The sequence below is a fragment of the Sinocyclocheilus rhinocerous genome, unplaced genomic scaffold, assembly GCF_001515625.1.
Source record: "Sinocyclocheilus rhinocerous isolate Xijiao unplaced genomic scaffold, SAMN03320098_v1.1 scaffold1386, whole genome shotgun sequence".
NCBI lineage: Eukaryota > Metazoa > Chordata > Actinopteri > Cypriniformes > Cyprinidae > Sinocyclocheilus > Sinocyclocheilus rhinocerous.
Genome location: NW_015660628.1, coordinates 1,137,935 through 1,165,596, shown reverse-complemented (window position 1 = coordinate 1,165,596; position 27,662 = coordinate 1,137,935). Strand labels below are relative to the sequence as shown.

Here is a 27,662-nt window from a genome sequence, read left to right as displayed (position 1 = left end):
ACCCACCCCAGAGTCAACGCTCATGTGGGTTGCCAGATTGAGGACATGCAACAGGTACGGGCGCTATTGACAATGGAAGGCAATTAGCCTTACACAGTAAGTTGTAAGTCGTGTTTTAATATTACTCTGGTCACAGAGCTTTTTAGTTGGATGCTGCGATCTCCGACCCAGTTCGATTACTGGCTTCCATGGTTGCAATACGCTGTGAGTTTCAACAACTGGCAACCTGGGGTGTCAAAATACTACTTGGTAAATTGGCAGTGGGCGGAATCACACAGACCAAAACAAAAACAGACATTCTGACACGGAACGCACATTTCAAAGTTGAATAGCTGGCTGTAGCGTTGTTTTTCCAGAGAAACAAATACGTGAACGTATATTAAAATATCTGCAAATATATTTTATACTTTAGTACAGTAAAAAAGCACATTTAACCATTAATAGCCACCTATATATGCAGCAAAAAGGCACTGTCGCATTGTGTGTTGAGTCTTTTCCACGGCTGACAGAACACATGCTGTGTGCTGAGTGTCCTGACAGTGGCAAAGCGGCATTCTGCACTTAATTTACCTAAACCTGTACCCGAATCTTCAATATTCATAGGCTGCCTTGCCAACACCACCATTTCCTTCAGTAAATCCAAATCCACTTTTTATTATATTACTGATAACATGCCTTTATTAGCGTAACATGCCTCGACAACATAGACTCTTGCCAGATGTGACTCTGTATACAAACAGGATATGCCATAAACTCAAAACAATATTCTCCTCTGCTTTTAAAATTGAGTTGAGGTTGTCAAAATATCCTCTAAGTCCTCCAAATAAAAACCCAAGTCAAACTGACGCAGTGAAGCCATTTCAAATGTGTGTGTGCCTTACAATAGTTTATAAAAGTGCTTACTATGGCACTACTTTCCTCGCTGCAGTAAGTCACGATTCATAGAGGGGGATTTAACCACACTTCAGTGTTTTGTTGATGCAAACTCGCTTGCAATCCCAGAAAAGCAAGATATCACATACACTTTGTGCTCTCATACATCACGCTGCATTGCAGTAACACTCCTAATGCGGACCCAAAGGTTTCGGACGTCACACACATGTATGCACCCTTCATCAGAGGACAGGGGGACAAAGGAACGCCCCTCAAACTTGCTCTGGCACTCAGGGGTCAGGCTAGAGAGGGCTGATGGATGGGACTGGGCAAGCGGATAGCGATCACACCCACACACACAATCACACACACATTTTGTAATCATATCAAAAGCACATTAGAGAGTATAACAACTGAAAATAGAAGGTAAAGAGAGATTGTTGAAACTGAGAAGGATATGAATGTACTTTCTTATGAGTGAGGAAATGATGAGGGTGCTCATTTTTTAAACTGGTCCTTAAATAATGAGAGTAAATTAAAAGAACAACCTAAATAGGTCTAAAACGGCTGCATTTATTCAGAGAAACACACATTCATGCAATGTCTGAACATGTATGTGCTCTGTTTCCTCAGAGTTGTTCTAGTGTAAGTAAAAATCCTCTCAATAACAGTGAGTAAATAATTCAGACAGACTGCATGAGAGAGAGAGAGAGAGAGAAGTGGAAGAGAGTATTTTGCTGTCATCAGGTCATGAAGCAAAATGGGACTGTACAACCATTACTAGGGAAATTTAACGATTCTGGCTACCTCTATATCTGAATAATATGGAGCCCCTAAAGGGACATGATAATAGAAAAAAAAATGTCTCAATCACTTGCAAAACTTTTGTGATGGAAATAATATCAGGTGGGAGGAAAAGCTACTTTTCAGTGCTTTTTAAGCAAACACAAAACTTCTCAAGAGATCGCAAATGTTTCGTAAGATAATGCAATATTTTTTCGAGAGAATGCAAAGATTTTGGGGGAGCAATACTTTTGTGAGAAAAGCAATGTTTCTCAAGGGAATGCAATACTTTTGCGAGAGAACCTATATGATTCGCAGGAGAACACAATACTTTTGTGAGAGAATGCAAAGTTTCTTGGGTGAATGCAATCCTTTTGCGAGGGAACGCAAATGTTTCACAAGAGAGCGCGATACTTTAGCGAGAGAATGCAAAGCTTTTCAGAGGAACACAATACTTTTTCAAAAGCGCAATCATTTTGCATAAGAATGCAAAGTTTCTCTAGAAATGTAATACTTTTTTCGAGAGAACACACATATTTTGTGAGACAATGCAAAGTTTCTCAGGAGAACACAATACGAGAGAACGCAACTGAAATTGAATTACAAATTTTCCTCTTATCTCATATTTTTCCATCACAATGTCCCGTTAGAGACTCTGTAGAACAGTAGCAGAAGGAGCTGAGTGTTGGCAATGTTGGTACTAAAATTAAATCTCTTCAAAATCGTTATTGTTAATTGAAATAAAGCTGAACTTGGCAACGAACTGAAATTAAATATTTAAGCTGAAGTACTAAAACTGAAGTAAAATAAATGAAAGCTTGAAAATTAAACCTAATAAAAATGACAAAAGCACATAAGATTTAAAACAAATGAAAATGAAAACTGAAAATGTAAAATAAAAGGTAATAACAAAATATTATAGTATAGTATATTATACTAAAATAACGCTGGAAACAAACGAAATATAATTTATATATCGATACATATCTTATAAAATAAACATTCTAAAAAAAAAAAAAAGAAAAGGGTTTTGCAGTTTGATGATTACTTTACTTAGAAAAACATATGCATTGGTGCAGTAAAGAACCAGGAAATCAATAAAGTGATCTGAAGAACCCAGTGTTCAAAGTGAGCCAGTACACATTAAATTCTGTGCTGTTTTTCTGCAGTACTAGAAATTATTCTTGCATAGCAGCAGCTCACCTGAAATGTTGGTACTCTCTGCTGTCCTTATTGGACAAGACAGTGTGCCCTCTCGCTCTCATTAGACCATTAGAGAGGCTGTTAGTCTCACAAGCCAGCCAATGCTTTGACTACCATCATTAAATCTGGCACAAACTGTAGCTCATTCTGATCAAGAACTTTCCTTTCAGATATGAGAGGGTCACGTGACCAACATGCTAAATTGACAATTTTTCCAGACGTTTAGGAGCAGGTAACTGAGTGCTGTGTAGGTCAGCAAACATGCAGGAGGCTTGTGATCATGTGACTAAAAGTGCACTGCACCCAAAACACAGAGGAAGAGGCATTCTAAAGGCTTTTAAAACTTCCATGGTGCAAACAAGTCTCAGTTCAAATTAACATATTTTGTATGTGCACACCAAATGTGTGTGTGTGTGTGTGTGTGCGAGATGAAAAGGGAGAGAAATCTGGCTGATATTGGAGAGTTAATTAAATTGTGTTGAGTAAATGTCACACAGTATTAGAGACAAGCTGCTCTTTCTGTCATCCACACACACTCACAATTAGATATGAACTCCGGGAGGTTTATTAAAGCAGGAGACTGAAGCAGAGAGACATGCTGACAACAACATGCGCACACACTATTTCTCCAATGCAAATCACTGGAAAGCATCTGATAGAATGTTCATGATAAAGATCTCAGTTGTGTTTCGTTTAAGGATCAGCTTTGTCTCATGTGTTTCTCTCACGTACAGTACAGTAAGAGAATATACAGCTATGTATGTAGCTATAAATGAATGTGGATAGTATAAATTAGATCATATTCTGAGTAATTCAAAGAGAAATATTTGAGTTCATACAGATGTTGATAGTAGATTTTGGTATCCTGGCAAATCTGAGCACAGTGTGAGACATTGTTCAGATCTCCTCTGAAATGTGGGATTACTAGGATTTTTCAGCCAAAAATGAAAATTCTGTCATCATTTATTCCCCCTCATGTTGTTCCAAACCCATATGTTGTTTTTTTCAGGGGTCCACTGACCACGTCTGCCAAGCTCCAAAAAGTATGAAAACACACTGAAATTTAGTGTGTGTGAGAAAAACGAAAGCCCAGTGCTGTTTTGGCATTAGTGACGTTGGCATGACATTTTTGTATCTGGATGCAAATGCTAGTAAGCCTCAGCTGAGCAATTTTCAATGAGTAATGAGTTAAATTTTGCTCAGTTTCTACTGTAGCTATTATATGACTTCAAAAGGCTTGTAATATAAGTCATATTAAATATATCATAAAATATCAAATATAAGACCTTAAGACATTTTTAAGACCTGCACACATAAAATGAATATGTCCAAATGTAACCTATATAATCTCAAAATAAATGATGTATGTCTTTACTACCGTCAGCTGCTCATTCAAAAATATGGAGATAAAATATGCATTCTTTCAACCATCTACAAGATGACAATATAAACATCATATCATTATTCATAACAGTATATCACAGAGAATCCCTTGAATAAATGTGCATTATTCACTGATTGTGAACTGCTCTGAAACTGCGAGCCAGCAAAAGTCCCGCTTTAGTACTTTGAAACATGAAAACTCACATTTATTTAATGAAATGTTAGCCTTTTGAAGTTTAACAGTCACATTGGGCTTTTCTCTTAAATTGTGTAACAAAAGTCTTAATTATCATTGTAAGAGGTCTTAAATTTGGGGGTCCCTAAAGAGGTCTCCAAATGTATGACCTCTTACAATCACAATTAAGTCTTCTTTTATACAATTGAAGATATTTAAGACTTCTTATGAACTTGATCAACTTGATAAAACTGAATTTAAGACATTAAGACATTTAAGAACCTACAGGAACTCAGTGTCAAGCTCCTGAAATAATAAAACTAATCAAAAATAAATACTCAATTTTTGTATTATGAAAAGCATCCGTCCTTTCGACTGACGTAACGTCTCCGTTCCCTCCTTCAGGGAACGAGGGTTACACAAGTAACCTAGACGTTTTCTCTGAAACATATAAACATGACTGTGCCAACATTTTATTACATTAGTTCATATCAAGTCAGTTCTGAAAATCAAATCCCCAATGAGTAGTGCTAAAAGGTTAATGCTTTATCACATTAGAAAATAACATACCATCTAAACTAAACCTTACCCTAAACCTGACCGATGGTGTTAAAAAATGATCGCAAAAAAGTTTGTTAAACAAGTATTTGCTTAAGCACTATGTGCTTGACTTGTGCTTGAAAGCTCTGCATCCAAAAGGCAATGCTATACCAGGTGAGCTACCGAGCAAGTTTACAACATTGGAAAAGCCATGCATACAGATATGGATATGTGATGCAAATGTTAAAATGTATTAGTTTACAAAAATTCATTTTGGTAACAGGTAAAAATACTTCGAGGTGATAGCAGTATTGTGCAAAGAATCGTGGAAGTGAGTCTGTTTATGAAGAGACTGATCATCTGCTCTTGTAATCATAATTTGCGTGAAAAGGAGTAAAAGTGATTGGTGTTTTACTGCTGCTAGTATTCAAGAACTGTATGTAATTGCTCTCCATCTCAGTGTTGTCTTAAAGAAGAAGTTGAACTCATTTGTATTTGTTCTTTCCTCTGTATTGCTCTTTATGTCACAAGTTATTGTATAAAGAAACTATTGATCAAATCTGGTGGGCTTTTCTCACAGATGCATTGATATAAAGGATTGTCCATGAGAAACCACTATAGGCAAAGAAAAAGAAGCCTTCTAAATTCGGTTTGTCTTTTATGAATCCATCTTTGTCACTTTCATGAGGGCTGTATAAATCGCAGAGCTGAAGCTCCCATTTTATACACAAAACAGTTACAGACTGTTCTGACAGAATGTTGCTTGCTAATCCATCAGTACCTTATTTGAACATTAAAATGCAGGAGGGCTTCGGCTAATTTCCCTTCAACGGTGTACTGTGGGCTTAGATGGGATTTGTGGGTGACATTAGTAAAGACAGAGTAAGGGCCAATGCTCAAGGACTGTGAATTCCAAAGATGACATTGCTCTTCACGTCCGCACATAACCTGAGTGAGTCCAACTGCTGGCCGAGTGTGCAAATAAATGCAACACAGATTCAAAGAGGAAAGTGAAAGTCGATCAAAAGTCTGGTACACCACGGGCACAGAACATCTCCAAAACTGAATATCCCCTAGGAAATATTCATGCAGGAGCGTGACAAGAGCTTTAGTCTGGAGATATTTGACAGGCAGAATGATGAATGTCACTCGCAGCAACTGTCTAACTTAACATCAACATCAGAATGACCTGTTACTTGCCACATTTGGACTGTCTGCAATTGATTACATTAAAGATAATATTGTAATAGTAGCATAAATGGTGTAATAATATTTATAATAGCAGCAACTGTATACAACATTTGTTTAACAGTTGGTATGCAGCAACCAGAACGAGCCTTTAAAGGAAGCATTAGAATGAAGGATTAAAGGCAGTTAACAAACATGATTATAATTAATTAGGGTAGCAGTAATAATGTCAATGTATAATTATGGGTGTTCCACAACAAAATTACAGTACATGTTGTTCATTAATATAACTCAATACTTACGTAGCATGGTCAGTGTAATGTGAATTATGTCCCCAACACACACACAAATACCCATAGGAAATAAAAATCAATTTAATATCTCACTTGTTTCTATGGAAGCCTGTTTCAGCCACAGAATAAAAAAAAGGTAATTTTGTCATTTTCATTTCACAATTCCAACTAAAAAAAGGAAACTTCAGAATTGAGAGATATAATCTTAGAATTCTGACTTCTTTCTGAATTGATATCTTGCGATTCTGACTTTTTCTCTCAATTCTGAGTTTACATCTCACAATATATTTTTTTAGTTCACACCACAGAATAAAAAATAAAAAAGATAATTGCGAATTTATCTCACAACTCATATTTTATTTTTCGAAACTGTCACAGTTCGAACCTTTTTTAGAATTGCATGTTTATTGCAAGTTTGTCTCACAATTTTGAGTTTATATTAACTTTTTATCAGAAATGTGAGAAATAAAATCAGAATTGCAATAAAAAACTTTGAATTGTCAGATAACAAGTCCCAATTAACTTTTTTTTATTTTATTTTTTTATACAAGAGTTCAATGGGAAACTTACACTTTCAAAAGAGTAAGTTTCTTGTGAGAAAAAAAACAGTAATCTCTTAAGTGTTTCCTCTGGAATTTCAGTACACATTTCAACACGGCTAAGATATCAGATATTTGAAGTCAAATATTTCTCATCAAATACATCAGAAATCAATTTACCAGATGCAAGCCACATTACTTTTATTGCTCTTTATTTTAGTACCAGAAAAATAATTATTTTTTTTTTAAAGATTTGAATTGTTTGTGATGTCAAGACACACTGATGGCTTAACTCATGAATATTTATTATGTCAACTTACAGTGCTTGGCAATCTGTCAGGGTACCAATTAATATTCATAGTTTTGGTTCAGCAACACTTGCCTACGGTCACAATGTATTTCAACATCTGCTTCATTTGTGTCATTTTTGAAAAATCTTAGACAAAATTGATAAAGCATAATTTAATATTCCGATAAAGTTTGAACATAACTGGAAAAATAATGGCTGTTTCCAAACAGATTTCCCAAACATGTCATTTCTACATTATTTATATACTATTTTGTTAAATTGTGAATCATCTTTTATTTTATTTTTTTCAGTTTTTAATTTTTAACATTTTAGTACTTTTACGTGCCTTTGTATTAGAGGTCTGCTACCCGACCCGAGCCCGACGGGTCCCGAAATAATTTTGGGTTTCGGGTCGGGTTTGGGTTAATTTTTAATGAATAGCTTCGGGTTTGGGTCGGGCTCGGGTTTATAGTTAAACTAAAACTTTATGCAGGCTACGCTGCTTTCATAGACGCACGCACACACATTATTGCACACGACAACACAGCACGGTAACTTTTATTAGTAAAATAGCTTCGACAGGCTACTGACTCGCAACGTTATATTTCTCTGCAATGAGGGGGTAAAATCGCTGTTTTTGAAGGAACTAAGCCTCATTGCTTGTAGAGAGAGACGCGCAGACGCAGGTTCACACACGCAACTCGCGCGTGCTAATTCAAATAAATGATATAATTAGCCTAATTAATTCAAATAAATGTTACCGCACTGCATCTCTGTGTCTGATTTAAAGCAGGCCGAATGCTAACGAGCCTTAACTGACGAAAATGACCATAATTTGCACGATGGAAGAATTATCGTCTTGTCGTATACAACCATTCAAAAACTCGGCAGAATTTATGTGACCGCTGCACCTGATGTTCATAAACTTTCATAACTGGTAAGTGTTTTTTCTATTGCCTTGTGAACTGACCGAGCCTTAATGATTCTGTTTCTTTACATGTATTTGCTTACTGACCGTTGCATACAATCGCGAAATACAGCATTTTTTAAAATTGGCTATTCGTTGTGAGGAAAAAAAAAGATTTCGGGTTCGGGTGGGTTGGGCCTCTAAATTTAACTGTGCCGCTCGGGTCGGGTCAGACGATCTCGGGTACAGGCCAGGTTCGGGCTTCACTTTAAAGCCTGTGCAGACCTCTACTTTGTATTTGTTTTTTTAAATATTAAATTTATTTTTAGTAATTTTAGTACTTAAACTTATTTTATTTCAAGGCAAGGCAGCATTTCTAATTTTTAAGCACTTTAAGTTTACATTTTTCATCTAGAATTTTTATTTCATTTTATTTCAGCTTCATGGAAATTAATGATAACATTTTGTAATAATTTTAGTTTTACTTTACACTCTCTCCCGTCTGCCACTGCTCAGATATACAGGTAGCCCCGCCCCAAACTCATGCCATTGGTTGAGGCAGGAATGGACAGAACGTGGAAATCCACACTCCAAACGACTGACTTAGTTGTTTCTGCACATTTAAGTGGGATAGAAGTTATTTTAACATTTAAAATCATTCACTTCAACTTGAAGTCTCCTAAGCAACCTCTGAGCACTGAACTTTTCCTCTGGGCAGACACACACTCACAGGACATTCTCTGACTCATAATTTCAGCATCATCAGCAGTTACCGTCCTTTCACCCTGACACTGAACCTCAGGATGTGCCGTAACCCCCCCAGTATGACTAACGATGATGTATGCTAGCATATGGAGAGCGTGACTGCAGGTGAGTGAGTGTAAGCCAGACAGGGAGGAGGTAAGGAAGGAGACTGTTTGTATTTAATAAGACAGAGTGCCTCTCTTCATAAAGAGTAGAATGACTGATGAATGACTGAACGGCTGCCATTCATTCAAACTTGGAACCCTCCGCAAGGACATCGCTATGGAAACTCCTTTCCTCCCTCACTCCACTCTTGTACGTCCATCATCCTCATCTTTTTATTCAAACACTGCTTTCATCAGTAAAATTAAATTTCGTAACTTTGGCCACATAGCAGGGCTTTTCCAGCACACAATCTATCCGTCCATCCATGTGCTATTACGCTTTTAGCAGAAACTTGGCACTTTGCATATAGATGCACATAGTTATACTAAAACACCTCACCATACACACACACTTTCTCTGTTCAAAGGGGTCAAATCATGATTTTCCTTGATCGTTTGATATAACAGAGCTCAATGTAAACGTGCTCTAGCTTTCCTGCTCATCTCATTAGTATTCATAGGTATTTTTACGTAAGGTGTACTTCTAGCACACATGGGTGAATCTCATGAAACCTGTTAAGAACCTGTCTGGGTCACATTTCACCCTAAAATCCAAAGAGAGAAATAAATCCTGTATTTAGGATCATTAATGGTTTCTTTTAGCTAATATGATAATATAATTTCTGTTTTTTTGGGTGGGTGATATTTCTTAGTGAGATTACATAAACATACACTGCCATTCAAAAGTTTGGTGTCAGTAATATTTTTGAAAGACGTCTCTGAGGCTACATTTATTTGTAGTAAAAACAGTAATAATGTGAAATATTTTTACAATCTAAAATAACTGGTATATATTTTTAAATGTATTTTATTTCTGTGATGTCAAAGCTGAATTTTCAGAAGCCATCACTGTCACATGATCCTTCAGAAATCCTTCTAATAAGAAACTTTTTTATATTATCATTGTTAAAAACAGTTGTGCTGCTTTTTATTTTATTTTGTTTTATTTTATTTTATTTCAGGAATATTTGATGAATAGAACGTTTAAAAGAACAGCATTTGTTTGAAATATAATTTTCATAAGAATGTAAAAGTCCTTATTGTCACTTTTCATCAATTTAATGCATCCTTGCAAATAAAAGTAGGGCCTACATTTCTAAGCAACGTAAAGTAAAAAAGTACTAACCCCAAACTTTTGAACAGTATTCTTTCATTAAAAAAAAAAAGGTTATATGGTATATATTTCATCCACATCACCATTTTAATGTTTGAATAGACACTGATATGTCCAATCAAGTCACATATCTGTGATCAAAATTCAGTATGGACATATATATATATATTAAATTCATGGAATAATTACACTTATTCAAACAATAAATCTCACAGTTCAGTCAATTCCAATTGAACAGCATTTAGAAAGAGGACAGAGAATTCATATAGATTTGTTAATCTCTAAAGTTGTATATATGTAAAAGTATTTACACAGTAGAAGCAGTTCACATTGACGGAAAACCCACATCACATTTTGCATGCAGAAAGGTTAGCCATTCATGACAAACAAAGTTTACAAAAAGATCAGAGATGAAAGTGGTCATATTAAACGAATCACGAACTGTCTTTGATGCAAAAAGCTTTATAAGAAAAAACATGACAAAACACTGATGACATGACCCTTTTAAAAACACAAATGTAACAAACTGAAGGTTTATGCAAAGCTTCACTACTTGAGCTGACAAATAAACATCTCCTGCTTATCAAAAAGATTTAATTCTCCCTTCACTGTTTGGAAAAATTCCGAAATTCATGGTGTGATCTGTTGACATAATTTGCGGTGCAGTAAAGAACATTTTAATTGGACGGGGTCTGACAGATCGCCGGTCTAATGAGCTGTGAATATGATCAAATGATCAGATGGCTAAGAAGCACAGAGACGAGGGTCATTATAGCTGACACCCTCTGCTCATAGTGTGCACTGCAAAACTCAGCTCAGTGGGAGTGGGTTTAAGATGTGCGATTGGACTGTTATATTAGTACATACTGTGCTTTGTAAAAGACCCTTTAGGACCCGTTTTTTAACTTAACTATTTCAAAGCATTAAAACGTCAACTTTAAACACTTTAAAACTTGTATATATATAATTATATATATATATAATTTGTAAAATTTACTAGCAATTTCTGGATGAAAATTAGCAAGCTTTGGATGAAAATGGTTTCAAAGTAAATTTTTTCAGTGCCTGTAAGAACTTCACATGCTGTTAAGGTGTGATTTTGGCTTGTTCTTCCAAACAGCTTGGCCCCAGGTTGTTCAGGTTAATAGGATGAAGATTATGCAATTTGCAAATTCAGTGTCACAGATTCTCATTTGGACAGAGATCAGGCTTTGACTGGGACTTTGTAGAACGTTCCCCTTCTTAAAGCGTTCCAACTTTAATTTGGCTTTGTGTTTGGGATCAGTGTCCTGCCGAAAAACAAACCTTGTTCCAAACTTCAGTTTTTAGCAGCATGAAACAGGTTCTCTGTGTTTTGCAAAATCCAATATTTCTTTTCATTGAACAAGATGCCCCAGTCCCTCCTAATGAAAGGAAGCCCACAGCATGCAGCCACTGTAGGCCGGTACAGTGTCCTTTGAGGTGTGGGCAGTAAATTTGTGCCATGTATAATGCTTTGCTCTTGGTCTCATTTTATCATAAAAGCTTTTCCCCACATTGCAAATGGGTCACTTGAAAGCGTTTTAGCCGACACCAGACATGGCCCCGATTTACACATCTGTTGTAAAATATTTTGAATTTGTAAGGATTTGGATAAAATACCATCCACAAAACCTGTTCAGAAAGGGACCATCACAGATTAACCAAAGATGCAGTTCACCACATTAACTACAAACTTGTTCCAGTAACATTAGACAACCAGAAAAGTTTATAGGGATGCACCAATAAATTCTGGCTGATGTCAAATAGGGTTATTGTAGCTAACTAAAACTGAAACCAAAATATACTAAATATACTAAAATGTATTTGAAATACATTTCTTTCATGATAAGTATACTACAAATACATTTACATATTTATGTACTTAATAAAAATACCCTGCAATTGTACTGTTAGTTTACTAAACTGGTGTACTGCTGAATTGGAACAACTAATTTTGTACTTAATGCACTTTAATTGTGTGGAAGTAGTGCTGAAGTCCAACTATACTGAAGTATATGATATACTGAAGTATATTTGATTGTGCTTAAGTGGAACTATTGCAAGTATACTTCAGGTACACTTTACATATTTTGCATTTATTATTCAAAGATCATACAGTCCTCATTGATATTAACATTAAAACACATTTTAGGCTTAATATTTAGAAATGAAATTAGATTTGAACTATATTAATATATATTTTATATATATTGCTTTTTTTACTAGGGGAAAAAAACAGAAAGATCCGCACTCTTTTTCTTATTTTTCAATTTTTTTTCTTATTTTTAATTTTCTTTATGTAACACAGCACATGTAAAGAAGATGTTTCAGCCAATGACAAATAACTGAGGAATGGACAATATGAAAACAATTCTGTACTATTTTGTTAACAAATAAATTAAAATAAATAAATAAAATGTATTTAAATTATATGAATTTAGGCATCACACCATTGTTCTCTATTATATGAGAAATAGCTATTCATTTTAAGATTTGATAAAAAATAAATGACTAAAGATTGCATTGAACACTGCTAATAAAAATATGTAATTAAACATTATGAAATTATGAAATATTATCTATATTATCTATAATAATAAGTCGCATTGGCATAGTCACCACTGATAAACTACTCCTGATTGTAATTAAGAAAATTTCATCTTCTTTGAAGCTGCTTTGCAACGATGTATATTTTTGAGCCACACACACACACACACACACACACACACACAAAAAGTGAGCATTACAGTAATCCAAATGCAAAAATAGAACAAGCAAGCACATCTGATAAAATAATAATTTACAATTTTTTTAATATGTGCCGATAATAATAATTTGTATGTCTAATTTGTTTTTAACAAACTTCTTTTTGTGAATGTTAATGGTGCAATCATTACAATAAATCAATACCTTGAGTTATTGTTTTTTTTAAAAAATATGGATATTAAAGAAAACATAATTTCAACATGTATATCAGATAAAAGAGAATTAATGGTCAGAGCTTGAAAGACATTTTATCTTTGACATTACAGTTGCACAATAACAAACTATAATCTGTGATCAAATGCTTGAAAAGGAAGGAAAAGCAGGCAACTAAAACAAAAGTCCAACCTGTGAAATTATGATAAAAGTAGTGCTGAAGTCCAACTAAAGATATACTGAAGTATATTTGATTGTGCTTAAGTGGAACTATTGCAAGTATACTTCAGGTACACTTTACATATTTTGCATTTATTATTCAAAGATCATACAGTCCTCATTGATATTAACATTAAAACACATTTTAGGCTTAATATTTAGAAATGAAATTAGATTTGAACTATATTAATATATATTTTATATATATTGCTTTTTTTACTAGGGGAAAAAACAGAAAGATCCGCACTCTTTTTCTTATTTTTCAAATTTTTTTCTTATTTTTAATTTTCTTTATGTAACACAGCACATGTAAAGAAGATGTTTCAGCCAATGACAAATAACTGAGGAATGGACAATATGAAAACAATTCTGTACTATTTTGTTAACAAATAAATTAAAATAAATAAATAAAATGTATTTAAATTATATGAATTTAGGCATCACACCATTGTTCTCTATTATATGAGAAATAGCTATTCATTTTAAGATTTGATAAAAAATAAATGACTAAAGATTGCATTGAACACTGCTAATAAAAATATGTAATTAAACATTATGAAATTATGAAATATTATCTATATTAACTATAATAATAAGTCGCATTGGCATAGTCACCACTGATAAACTACTCCTGATTGTAATTAAGAAAATTTCATCTTCTTTGAAGCTGCTTTGCAACGATGTATATTTTTGAGCCACACACACACACACACACACACACACACACAAAAAGTGAGCATTACAGTAATCCAAATGCAAAAATAGAACAAGCAAGCACATCTGATAAAATAATAATTTACAATTTTTTTAATATGTGCCGATAATAATAATTTGTATGTCTAATTTGTTTTTAACAAACTTCTTTTTGTGAATGTTAATGGTGCAATCATTACAATAAATCAATACCTTGAGTTATTGTTTTTTTTTTAAAATATGGATATTAAAGAAAACATAATTTCAACATGTATATCAGATAAAAGAGAATTAATGGTCAGAGCTTGAAAGACATTTTATCTTTGACATTACAGTTGCACAATAGCAAACTATAATCTGTGATCAAATGCTTGAAAAGGAAGGAAAAGCAGGCAACTAAAACAAAAGTCCAACCTGTGAAATTATGATAAATTGACAGTAAATCGCAATTAACCAAAATGACAGAGCGCAAAGCCTCAAATGGGCACTGGAGAGTCAGCAGCGGTCTTCTAATGTGGTCAGACAAAGCAAAGCAGAGGAGTGTGGAGTTATTGATCCGTGACAGGTCGAGAAACTGGAGAGTGATCGATCTGAACAAGGCAGAGAGAAAGAGCGAAAAGAAGGAGAGAAATAGAGAGTGAAAGAGTGGGGGGAGGAAATAGAGCGATGAATAGACGCAGAAAGATATCTGGCGGATTGTGTACACTAAAATAAACAAGGGCTTTTCCAACCATCAGAGCAATTCAAACTTGGATCAAAGTCCACTAAAACAATTTAATATCTTTTATTATCCTAATTATATATATGTATTTATATGTGTGTGTGTACAGGCATCCTTATTATATGCCATTGAATTTGATTAATATATCAGTATCATGTACTTACTGTACAATTAAAAGCTTTTATTCAGTTGACTTAACCTTACTAAATACATCTTTCTCCAATGAAAAGGATTTACTGTAAGATGCTGCATTTGAGACATTAAAAACTCTTTCCATTTGGTTTTCAACGAGCTACAGTTTTTCCACCATAACGCTTTTGTAGCATCAATTAAATGTAATAAAAACACACACACACACACACACACACACACATTACAACTCAAACTCATCAGCACACACGCGGACAAAAACAATTACGCATTCAATTTACTCTAATTTACCATAAAACTAATATTTCAGGCGTAATGGCGAATTAGCTGAAGTCTGTAATTATCTGACATCATTCCATTAAACCGCAGCTATCCCGATTGGACTAACACATCAGCTATTAGATTAAAACCTCTCTATAAACCATTAAGCCCACGATGGCTTGTGATGCTGCTTCAGGATGAGCCCTAGAGACAAAGAAGAACAGAAAGGCATGGAGAACACATGGACAGAGCGAACGGAGGTGTTGCAGTTCTTTAGAGGTGATTGATGAAACGCAAGGTGATAGGGGCAGAACGCAGGGAAATGAAGGCTAACTTGCCCTCACCAGCCTCACAGATTCGGCCACTGACAAACCATCCTTGTTTGGATTATGAATTGGCAATCAAAATCAAATGTTAGAGGGAGAACATTTAAAATAAAATTACATCAAACTGTTTTGCATTCTAAACACTATAAGCCCCTCCCCCAAAACGCTGAGTCAGTCAATCAAACGTGGCAGAGGCTTTGGGGATGGAGTGGAGTTTTAGCTCATTTGTTGCCTGGCAACCAGGTGCTTTCCAAGGAAGGGTTGATCCCGAAGAGAGACCACAGATATTGCTGTAATATAGCGCAAACCCCCTGCTTCCTCCTGACTAACTCTTATGTCCATCCACCCATCCGCACACACACACACACACACAGAGATACACCGGTCTCACCTCACAGGAATCTGTCAGCACTCTCACTAGAATCACCAACAGAGACGGGCCCTTGGGGGCTACACACTTGGTACATGAGTTAGTGATTATGGGCCGCTCGCTTGGGATTTCTCCAGCTTTTAGTAGAAAAACACGGTTTTCACCTGTTTTCTGTGTACATATCCAAGTTGGCCCCTACCTTTAAAGGGACAGTTCACCAGAAATTACTATTTTTTTTTCAACCGCTTACACACAAAATCTTTACTTGTCACACAATTTCTGAAATCTGACACTCAAACACCAGAACAACACACCAAATCTGCAAAACCATACACTAATTCTCGACCTTTGACTCAGTTTTCCATTTCATAAAACAAAAACACTTTTTGCTAAACACAACACCCAGTTCTCTATGTAACACACAAAAATCTAACAGGAATTAATATTATTGCAAAGGTGTTTGCAAATGTTTGCTTTTGAGATGTGTTTGTGATATTTTGAATGCAGTGCTTCATTTTGCAAGAGATGTGAGGCATTTTGTGTGTGCAATTCTTGGATTTGTGTGTAAAGTTTTGAAAAAAGAGGCAAAGTTTTGAAAATGTGTGTAAGCAGTTGAAAAAAAAAAAACTGTAACACTCTGCAGTTCCAAACCCCTATGACTCTCCTTATCCTGTGAATTTTAATTTTTTTTTACATTTTATAATGCTGAATTATGGATCAATGAATAGGTCTGATTTGTTCTAATCTTTTACTTGGAAGTTTTTTTGCAATTATTATTTTCTGAGTGGAAATTGTTTAATTATAAATCCTACACCAGATGTTTTTTGGTTTGTTTGTTTGTTTTTTCTATGAGAATTTTTGCACTGTTTTATTGCCTACCAAGTGAAAATTCTCAAAAAGCAGCATAATTTGAGGTCAATAGGTCATCCATACTATGGTTGTACTGGACTAATTGGACAAATTTTTTTTTTTTTCAAAGCTCAGGTTTGCTGTGCTTGTTTGTAGAGCTAGATGATTTAGCCAAAATTGTGATTAAATATAAATCCGACTATAATAATAATCATATGAATTTGAATAAAATTCTCCTCTAATTAATATTATTAGTAGTAGCAGTAGTATTATTTTACAGTGCAACTATAAAATTATAATAATAATATTTAAATCTTAATTTGTTCATGTTCAAATGTTAAACCATCAAGCTTTTATTTTGGAGAAAACGGTAGGGAGCGCTTGTGCGGAACAAGTTATATGCAGGGGTGTGACGATACACAAAAATGACAATTTGGTTTTGAAGTCACGGTCTGGTACGTTTTCAGTACAGCAGGGGAAAAACAAAACATAAAATTGCTTCTTTTTTATTAAAAAGTGGTTTACTGAACAAACTATGGCTCTGTCTATGACTGCAACACTCTTTGTACTTCAGTTTATGGTGCTGTTGTGAATTAGGGAAGAGATTTGAAGACATTTGGATGCAAAATATTTCAGCAAAATGCATATTTTAGTCAGAGTTATTGCACTGTTTGCTACGCATGTGCACGCTGATGCTCCCTAAGTGAAGTCTGTGAAGTTTAACAGAGACTTGCTTGCTATCAGGGCAAGCATTTATGCAAAATAAAAATCCTAATAAACAGAAAATTTACCATTACATCCATATTAAGCTACTTAGGGCTAGGGGTTTGGAACAAAAACCAAAAGATATGTGCAATAATAGTAGTGATGTTTGCCCTAGCAAGTGATCCAATTACCCCACAAATTTTTGATGTCTGCACTGATGTCTGGTCAATAAATTACCAAAATATATTTCATGCAATTAAATGAGATGTACATCAAATTGCTGAAATTAAAACACTATTTTACATGTGCATGCCATTTACTAAGCCACAGACTTGAAAAATCGCCTAATTAACTGACCTGGGTGAGACTGTATATCAGTCAATCTGTCATTGCGACCACAAACTCTGAAAGCGAACAAGGTAATGAATTCTTTAAGACCCAAATAACACAACACTGTCATGATAATATCCTGTCAGTAGATCATTCTGCATGATTAATGTAAATTGTACACAAATAAGTTAAATTATTCTTTTTCAAGTGTTACGAAGGGTGTCCAAGTGAGTTAAAAGTGCAAATTACACACCAGCGTCACAGTAGAAAGCCTTTTTGTTACATATTAACAAGAGCTTGTTTTATGTATTTATTTATTAAGGAGAGAGAGTGGCAGCGCACAGCTAATGTCGCCTAGGGCTTCATATTCAGCCTCACTGTCCGTGGCTCTTGCTGGGTCAGTGTTTGCGCTCGTGTGTGAGTGTGGCAAGGTACTGACACAATACTCAAACAGGGCATACCCATGGTGACGTTACCGTAGCAACCATCCCCTTCCTGCTGACAAAAGAAGTTAAACTGTGTGTGTGTTGTGAAGTGCACGAGTACATCCTGATTTTTCCTGTGATGTAGTCTGCATGCATTCAGCAATTTATATCTCAGAAAGTACACAGGCTGCAGCGACTGTCAGATCGTAAGCATAAATATCGCAGAAAGATACACACACGTTCATAAAACAAGACCCCGTCTCCAGTCTGGGTGTGTTCAGGCTGGACTGATGCTAGCTGACAAGGGCGTTACATCACCGAACAACACAAATCTGTCTGTCAAGAGACACAGTGGACAAGAGTGATTTTCCCTGTGGCTCACTGGACACTGGACAGAAATTAGGCTACTTGAAATAATCAAAAAAGATTCCAGGCGTTTGGATTTACTGGTGCATCATGTGTCATATGACATATCGCATTCAATTCTCTATTCTCTCTTTGAAGACATCTTTATTTGTGTAGGGTTCACCTTCACTCCAACTTAAATAATCTATAAAATATAAAAGAAAAGGTAAATTTAACACTTTTAAAGACCTTCTTAAGACAAAGTAGTGACAATTTACCAAAAAAATTAAAGAAAATGTAAGGAATAAATGAAATTCATCAAAATTAAGAATGTTTATGAATACAATAAGAACGAATATGTGCCATTGGGGTCAAATGGAAAAAAAGAAAAAAATTTTACCCAATTGACGCTCGCAAAGACCCGCCCCCCCTTCATTACTGTTGCTATGTCCAACAAGCCATGCCGCTCTCACACTACACATCATGTTCTCACGCAGTGAAAAATACATCGCAAGACAGAACAGGTTACTTCTGGTATGAAACAAAGTCTCAGCTTTCAAATTTGGTCATTTTTTAAATTCAAACAATAAATACCGTTTTGTGGCTCTTTAATGTGTCGTGACAGATCACTGTAGTGCCTCAATTCAAGCGGCACGTGAACCGATCATCTCTTCCTCTTTACTAGTTATAGCATGAAATAAACATGAATGAACATTAGAAGGTATCTTGTTTCAACTGAAGAAAGATGTCAATACACCATTTTTCAAGTTCAAGTCCGCCAACGTTAATCTACTATCCGGTCTGTTTGTTTGTCAGACAAAAATGGCAGATTCGGCGTTATGACTGGTCGGATCGCCTGTCAATCAAACTCCCTGCAAAGGGTCAGAGAGCTCTCGAATTTCATCAAAAATATGCTAATTTGTGTTCCGAAGATGAACGAATGTCTTATGGGTTTGGAACAACATGAGGGTGAGTAATTAATGACAGATTTTTTTTTTTTTTTGGGTGCACTATCCCTTTAATCTGTGGAAGGGTTTCAAACCTAACATTTTTTATTTGACTTATTATAGCCATTGGAAAATATATTTAAATCATTTTTAGGATTTAATAAGCAAAGGCTCCTGTTATTTATCATTAACAATATTACAGAACATGTTCAATCTTATAACACCTTTAAATTCCAATAAACTTCACATAATAATAATGTCTTTTGTTTGCTTTTATTAATGAGAAAAAAAATCGCAAATGTTTTTGTCTTTGTCATTCCTATTTGCTCTTCTGTTTAATGAGAGTTGTCTGTATTTTGTCACGTCATAACGTATTTTACGGATCAGATTTCATGCTAAATAAGTAATAAAATTACTATTTAAAACATTTATTATCTATATTTTCACAGGTATCCTTAGTTGGCCGATCTCTTTTACTTCACGGAGCCGAGTTCAAAAGGTGGGCAAATAGCATGAGCATATACTGTAACGCTAGCAACAGGAAGAAGTAAAAACATAATCGAAGCCATTAATTATTTTAATGCAGTAGACATTCAATATTAATGTCAAGGGTTGTCAAGGAATGAGGACAGCAAACGAAGATGCATACTTCCAAACAGACTTTACTGAGAATACTGATTTGGTACCACACATAATATAAGCTAATCACCGACAATGAAGAGACTCGAATAAGGAGTATAAATACACACATGGTAAATGAGGGAACTAAACAGGAACAGCTGGACAAGGATTAACTAGTCAGAAACCATGGTAAGTAATAAGAGCTCATAACAGACATGACAGGAACGGAACTAAACTGAACATAATCGTGACAATTAATTGCTGAAATTCCCTTTTATTCCATTTGTATATTTAGAACAAACAACACATTATATACAAATACTAAAAAATTATATAAAATCTACAAATAGAAATGCTCCAAATGTTAATAATTGTCTTGAACAATCAGGTTTTTCACATTCTTTGTCAGTGTTCCTTTCCGACTTCATCACTTCCTCTCCCTTCTCTCTCGGTCTAAGGCGGATGAACTCTGAGCTTACATTAGTGACTCCTGTTGTCTTGGAAACTAGTACCGTTACCCTGACAGCGCTGACAAGCACCTGTAACCCCGGAGATTCATTAGTGACAGTAGCCATGGAGATCAACCAATCAGTGAAGTTTTTGCACCAGTGTAATTAAGAGTTTCCTTGGGGACTGTGTCTGTGTGCGTGTATATATATATATATATTTACGCATGTACACTTGAGATATAAATGCTGTCATATCTCCCTAGAACATAATGTCATCATCTGACATTCCCTCACTTTCTCAATGTCTCTGTTATCCTCATGGACATACAATCACACACATACACACAGGTATTGGCGAGCTCTGGCTTGTTATTTCTGATTAAGTGTATTCGGGCTTCCCGTGGGATTGCCCTTGCAATTAAGGAATAAAACACACATATGCACACAGGAATCCAGGTTTCAATTAACACATATAACCAACCACATATGGGATAAAACAATTAAAACCTGTCAAATATAACACTAGAAGCTCACAATATCACATATGCATGCTCTGATATGCTGGTTATCTTGAGCATGCATGCATCATACCTGCATACTGTATGTGTGCGTTTAATTCAATATCCTATAGTAAATGTTTGATTTCTCAGTTTATGAATGTTTACTGTGATATTTATTGCGGGCTGAGAAACAAATGTGCTGAACAGAGATGAGGTTTTTCTTTGTTAAGGACAGTGGTCTGCAATAATTAGTGGTACTTTTTAACGACATACATCACTAATTCTATAGAGTGTAACAGTCGGGTTCCAGAAGCAAAAATCGGACTCATTTTCTCCATAGGGGAATTGATTTTTAACGAACTTACAAACCATTAAAGACAGACCTACTGTGAGCTATGAGGTTTTTAATCGATTTTGTTGAAGCCATATGTCTACATTACTTCATCTTGTTTTTGAAATAATTCATGTTTAACAACAGAATTCCTGGTGAAAAACTACATTACCCATGATTCAGCAAAAAATCACCACCAATCTGAGAATTGCGACAACAAGAACATTTTAGCACCTGCCATCTCTGATGAAGCACTGCAAATGGCGTAGTTTCCCAATGCTCTCAAACTACTTAAATATTTGTGTATATATATGCATATTTTGCAATAAACAAAATATATTGTTTCTATATATAATCAACATCTTTAAATCTTTAGTTTTATATTTCTTTATCGTTTTTAATTTGATTATGTCTTTCGCAATGTTTCATAGGATTATAGTTCTTTCAATCATGACTGTACCTTTGTCCAATTTTCAAATAGCCTAAACTAGGGCTGTCAAAAAAAATTCGAATTTCGAATATTCGTCAAATTTAAAATAAAAAACACACACCTAAAATTCGAATGCAAAAACGTTGCATTCGAATTTTAGGTGTGTGTTAAGGAGGCAGCCTCAGTGGCGCACGAGATGCGATGACGATGTAAGTGTCGTTGCATTTTAATGTTTTTGTTAGCCTATCCAGTTAAAGCCACTAGATGCAGCGCTGCTGCATTGTTAATGACAAATATTGCGGGAAAAGAGAACATCAATGCGGAAAAGATCTTTTTTACGTAAACCAAGCTGTTCACACAGAACGCATAGTTTGCGCATTTTCTAGAGGGACATCTATCACCGTTGCACTCGCATCTCGCACAAAAGAGCCGCATGTTTAGAAAGCCATGTAAAATTAATGCAAGTTCAACTTTGTAAAAACATATCTCGAGACTTCATGGCGGGCTTTTTCCCCATCCCATTGCAACTCGTGTTTTTAAATAAAAAATGTACTCTGTGTGATTGGCTTTCGGCCCTTTGTATTAAATTATGCATACATACATGATGCTGTTTTGTTTATAGTTGTTTAAGCAACTTAATTATAATTGGTTTATAAACATTATTTTAAACATTATGCACTTTTTTCACAGATAGTCATGTTATCTTATGCTTTGAATAAACGTGCATTAGTAATATTTTGCTCGATGCGCCCTCTTGTGGCCTCAGGAGAGAAGCCAAAAGCTTTTCTTCACCCAAACTGAAATGATGCATTTTAAATTTGAATATTGATAATATTTAAGTACAAAATTCGAATTTAGTTTTTAAGCCATTTTGACAGCCCTAGCCTACACTTTTGCTTCAAATCATCATTTGTAATGTTGTGATTCACCTAGTAGCAGGTTGGTTAGGTGGTTTATGGCTTATAACTCTTTAACAAAGACTTTTTAAAAAATCATTAAAATACTTCCGAAACCAAGTCCGCTGAATATGTTTTGCACCTTCTTGCTTACACTTATTAAATACTAAAAATGTTACAGCGATAGTTTGAATTTTCATTTACTCATCCTCATTTCATTTCAAGCCCAGATGACATTCTGTTATTTTTGGATGAACTATCTTTTCAAAAAAGAATGGCTTGTTGAGTAATGGTGTGCTATTACTGTTCTATGCATCAGACTTTTGATTTTATTTACTGACAGACAACAGCAAACATCTGCCAAATCTGTTAAGATCCGAGTAAAAACACAAATAAATTCCCATGTTTAAAATGGGGGTAATGTTTTTCAGTCTGCTGAATGGACATATCATATATCAAGTAGTTGAGATTTCACTCTTCCTCATATATCAAACTATGAATCATTCATTCAGTGAATAGTGCAAGAGCGAAAAAGTCAACCATCATCCCAACCTGATTCAGAACCTGACAACCATTACATTCATTCAGAAAATGTAAATATCTGTGCATTCTACAAATACACAATGAGAGTTCACCCAAAAGTAAAATTCCTTTTCATCATTTATTTACCCTCTAGTTGTTACAAACTTGTATGAGTTTCTTGTTGAACATAAAAGAAGATGATTTAGGTAACAGTTGATGGACTACATTGATTTCCATAGTATGGGGGAAAATACTATGGAAGTCAACGGGGACCATCAAATGTTTGGTTACACACATTCTTCAAAATATATTCTTTTGTGTTCAGCAGAAGAAAAAATATTCAACCGGTCTGAAAGAGTTTGAGGGTGAGTAAATGATGACAGAATTTTCATTTTTGTGTGTACTATCTCTTTAATATTTTCAACCGCACACACATCCTCAGCACTGTGTCCTTTTAAGATGTTCCCTTCAGAAAATAAATCGACAAATGCTTCACAACCTGGGAAGTGCATGAAATCACACACAATCATACTCTCACGTCTCATGGTTAACATCAAAGGGCATGAAAGGAGACATGAGAAGCAAATACTCCCCTCACGGGGAAGACCATGCGGTTACGTGACGTGGCCAAATTGCTTTGTTTCTCTGCTGTGAGTCAAATAATGTCACTAAAGGGACAGAGTGACACTACTATGGAAATTTCTAGGGTAATCCTTGTGAGATATGCACAGACTTGAGTTATGAATATAATGTTTTGGTGTCATAACTTTATGCACAAGAAAAGCTCCCTGGATGGAATTTATGACGCAACATGGAGAATTCTCTCGTAATTTTTTTCTTCGCATACAGGCTGCCTTGCCTCTCAAAGCCCCTTAAGAACTTAAGAAAATGCAATACATGAACATTTTGATGATTTTTTCATTGCACAGAGGGGAGAAGCAGGTGAACAATACGGACAAACCATGCTGCATGCAGCAATTATTCATCAGCGCGAGGCTGGCTCACGGCCACGGCGAACATCACCAAGTGAGAGGGACAACAATGAATGAGTGAGACAGAAACAAAAGCAGTTCTCCACCCAGATAAAGACTGAGAGGGAGAGGTGTGCTAACAGCACAGCATGTCTAATTGCCAGCGTTTAATTACTGTATACTGTAAAAACAAACAATATGATTATAGCTTTAAGGGGCTGTTTGTACCTAACATGAAGCTGAAATGCCTTTTGTTGTTGTATAAAGGTATAATTATTTAATTTTAGATTTAATTCATTAATAAACTAAAAAAATGTTTACACTTTGCAGTATTTTTATATTACTCTATTTGCAATTTTTTTTGACTATATATTGATGGTGACTAATATAGAGTATATAATATTTAGTTAATATACAGAGAACGTGATGGTCCTCATGACTTTTTATAGCTAATCTGAAAGTGAAAATTACTTTTGTTGCAACAAGGTGCAGTAATTGCTATTTTATTTATCAATTTAATAAACAAAAATACATAAACTTTACAGTATTTTATATTCCTTTATTCAATAGTTAATGTATATTCTATTATAGACTATTTTGACAATTAATATATTGCATATAATATATAGTTGATATATAATGAATGTGATTATTCTCAGGCTATTTTAGCTAAAAAAATTTATTACTAGCTATTTTAAACTGAAAATTACTTTCGCGTTGTGCTTTTTTATATTATTATTTTACCAGTTTCATTAATAAATAAGCAAAGAAAATGTATAAACTTTGCAGTATTTTTAGTTCACTTGTTTATTATATACTCCATTTGCACAGTCTTTGACTATATATTGACGATAATATAGTATTTAATATTTAGTTAATAAATATGATTTATGTGTCTTTTTCTAACTATTTTATTTGATCAGTTTAATTCATAAACTAACAAAAAACTTAGCAGAATTTTTTATTTTACTTTATTTGTTATTTATTATTGTTATTTTCATTCTTTTTGACTATATACTGATGATAAAGTTTTGCACTATTTTCATTGTAAGTGCTAATACTGCAAATGCAACTTCTTTCAAACCAATATACCATCCTAAACTGAAAATAAGTGAGAGCACACACATATAAAGGATATGGGCTGCACACAAGTGCAAGGCACCAGCTGCGGGGTCGTGTGCTCTGGTGGAGCCAGAAGAACACCACTGGTGCAAGGGACGGATATGGAAGCTGCACATTCTCCTTCACCTCTGCCACGCTGCCAGTGGACTCCCAAGATGCTCCGCCACTTCCAGTAAGGCCACCGGGCAGGTCCTCTGCCTCCTCGAGGCATGTGCCATCAGCCGGAGCCGGTGCAGTCAAGCTGGTTTGGGCCCGATCCGGCCACAGGGATGGTTCTGTGTCCTCACCGGTGGTCATGATGATAGAATGGTGGGCAGCAATGCGACCCTGCTGATGGGAATGTCACTCATATACCAGTCCTCCATCCTAAGAATATTTACTTAAGCACATTATGCATTCAGCTTTCTCTGCATAGGAATAGGGTTAGTCCATCTAAAAAATAATTTACTCGCCCTCATGTTCTTTCAAACCCACTTGACTTTGTGTTCCACAGAAGGGTTAGTCACAGCTGATTGTGTAAATACCTCAATATATATAAAACATAGCTTAGTAAGAGATAGAAAGTTCCTTTAATCAAAAGGTAAGTCAGAGGAACATCAATCACGCTCTCTGTTCATTAGCATTAAGGCCATCACTAGAGTGGAGCCAAAACTGACGTCTATTCCCAGCAGTAGGGTTTTTAGATGTCCATGCAGAAAGTGCTGGCAACCCTATTTTTTTGTCAGAATTATTATTATTACTTTTCATGCCTTATAATGTAATCTAAAGACCAAACTGTAAATCGTAGAAACTTAGAAAAATAAACTTTGGAATTAAGGCCAACTGCTGTGTAAGGAATACAAATTGCACAAATTGGACTGTTGTAGCGCAGTACAGCAAATGAAACAATAAACAAATCCTGAGTTGCTTGGTTATATTTCATGAACTGTTTTTGAAATAAGGTCTATCAATGACAGATAATGAAATGGGCAGGGCTTCTATAAATAAGCAAACATGCTTGGAAATATATTCGTTAATAATTAAACTTTCTATATCGGGAATCTCTGCTGGAGTGTAAAACTGTCGATAAAAAAATACTCCTTCATTGAATAAAAATGAAAAAAAATTATTATTTAAGAAGTTGAAATATACAGTATATTAAGACCTGATTTCAGAGAATGTATTTTGAGATGATCATGTCTTGTTTCATTGGCAGATTTTTATAACTAATTTCATTATTTTATTTCCCTTTTTCTAACATTAGCCTTACAAGTTTAACAAATCTAGAGTAAAGAGTAAAACTTTTTAGTAATTTCAATGTAAAAAGAATGCAAAAATGCTATTAAATTACCCACACCATTTATGATAAAAAAATATTAATTTTATAGACAATACATGCAATTGTACAGTAAAATAGTGTGAAAAGGCTACAGTAAAAACCTGTTAACTGGTAAGTTACATAACACTAGGTGTAGGCTAGGCCGACATATATGAGAATTTTACTGTAAAAACTGTAAAATTAATTATTTTGCAGGTTTAATAAAGTAAAAAGAAATAAATAACCTACATTTACCTATAAATAATACTGAAAATATGCTTTACATGTTTGAAAAGTATGAACAATCAAGGGAATTCCCAGAATTCCCTGCTTTGTTTATATTTCATTCTCGTTTAACCTCTTTTGTTTTAACAGCGATGCCCACTTGAGTTTCAGTTTATGTTATTCTGTTAATGTTTTTAATGCATATTTTAGTGTCATGTGTTACACCGACGTTATTTTGTGTAACATAATACCAGTTTCCATGTTATTTGATTATCATTGTTATCACATCAAAGTCATTATTTGGCCTTCCATTGTCCCGTCCTTGTTATTATCATTACATTTTCCAGTAGCAAACAGATTTATTAGCTTAAATACTTTGGTAAATCACATAATTTTTTCATACTGTAAAATAGCTATAGTCAACCAAAAATGCCATTCCCTACTGCTTGCAACATCCTCACTGCATTTTTATAAGGAAAAGTTCTGCCAGTTTCTTACAGTAAATTGAAGTAAACATTTTTACAGTGTAGTTTTCTTACCGTGTGTGAAATGACAGCCCGTTCTGGCTCATGCTCTCAACTGCGGCTCCCAATCCCCACATAAATTTAGTCCCATCACGTCCCTTCTTCATGAAAGGATCCGAGAAACAAGGATGATGCATAAAACTCTCAGTTACATCTGGTTTAGGAAACTCCTTGTGTGATAATACTCCGTGAAAAGCGCGAGGGTCAGCGCAGCGCGTCTTGGCTCAATCGCCTCAGAAACCTGAAGTTTGTACTGAACGCGTGACGCGCTCTGTGTCGAGAGGAGATCTCTCTCTCT

At 34.9% G+C, this 27,662-nt stretch overlaps 1 protein-coding gene across 1 annotated transcript in view; it reads right to left on the bottom strand.

The window, feature by feature from the left end:
- LOC107725349 (voltage-dependent T-type calcium channel subunit alpha-1H-like) overlaps positions 1 to 27,446 on the bottom strand; it is an 81,620-nt gene extending 54,174 nt beyond the window's left edge. The window contains exons 1-2 of the mRNA XM_016534586.1: positions 27,380 to 27,446; positions 25,335 to 25,645 (exon numbers count right to left, since the gene is read on the bottom strand). Coding sequence (XP_016390072.1) covers positions 25,335 to 25,615 — 281 coding nt within the window. The 5' untranslated portion in view covers positions 25,616 to 25,645; positions 27,380 to 27,446. The remainder of the gene's footprint in view (positions 1 to 25,334; positions 25,646 to 27,379) is intronic.
- Between the last annotated feature and the right edge of the window lie 216 nt (positions 27,447 to 27,662).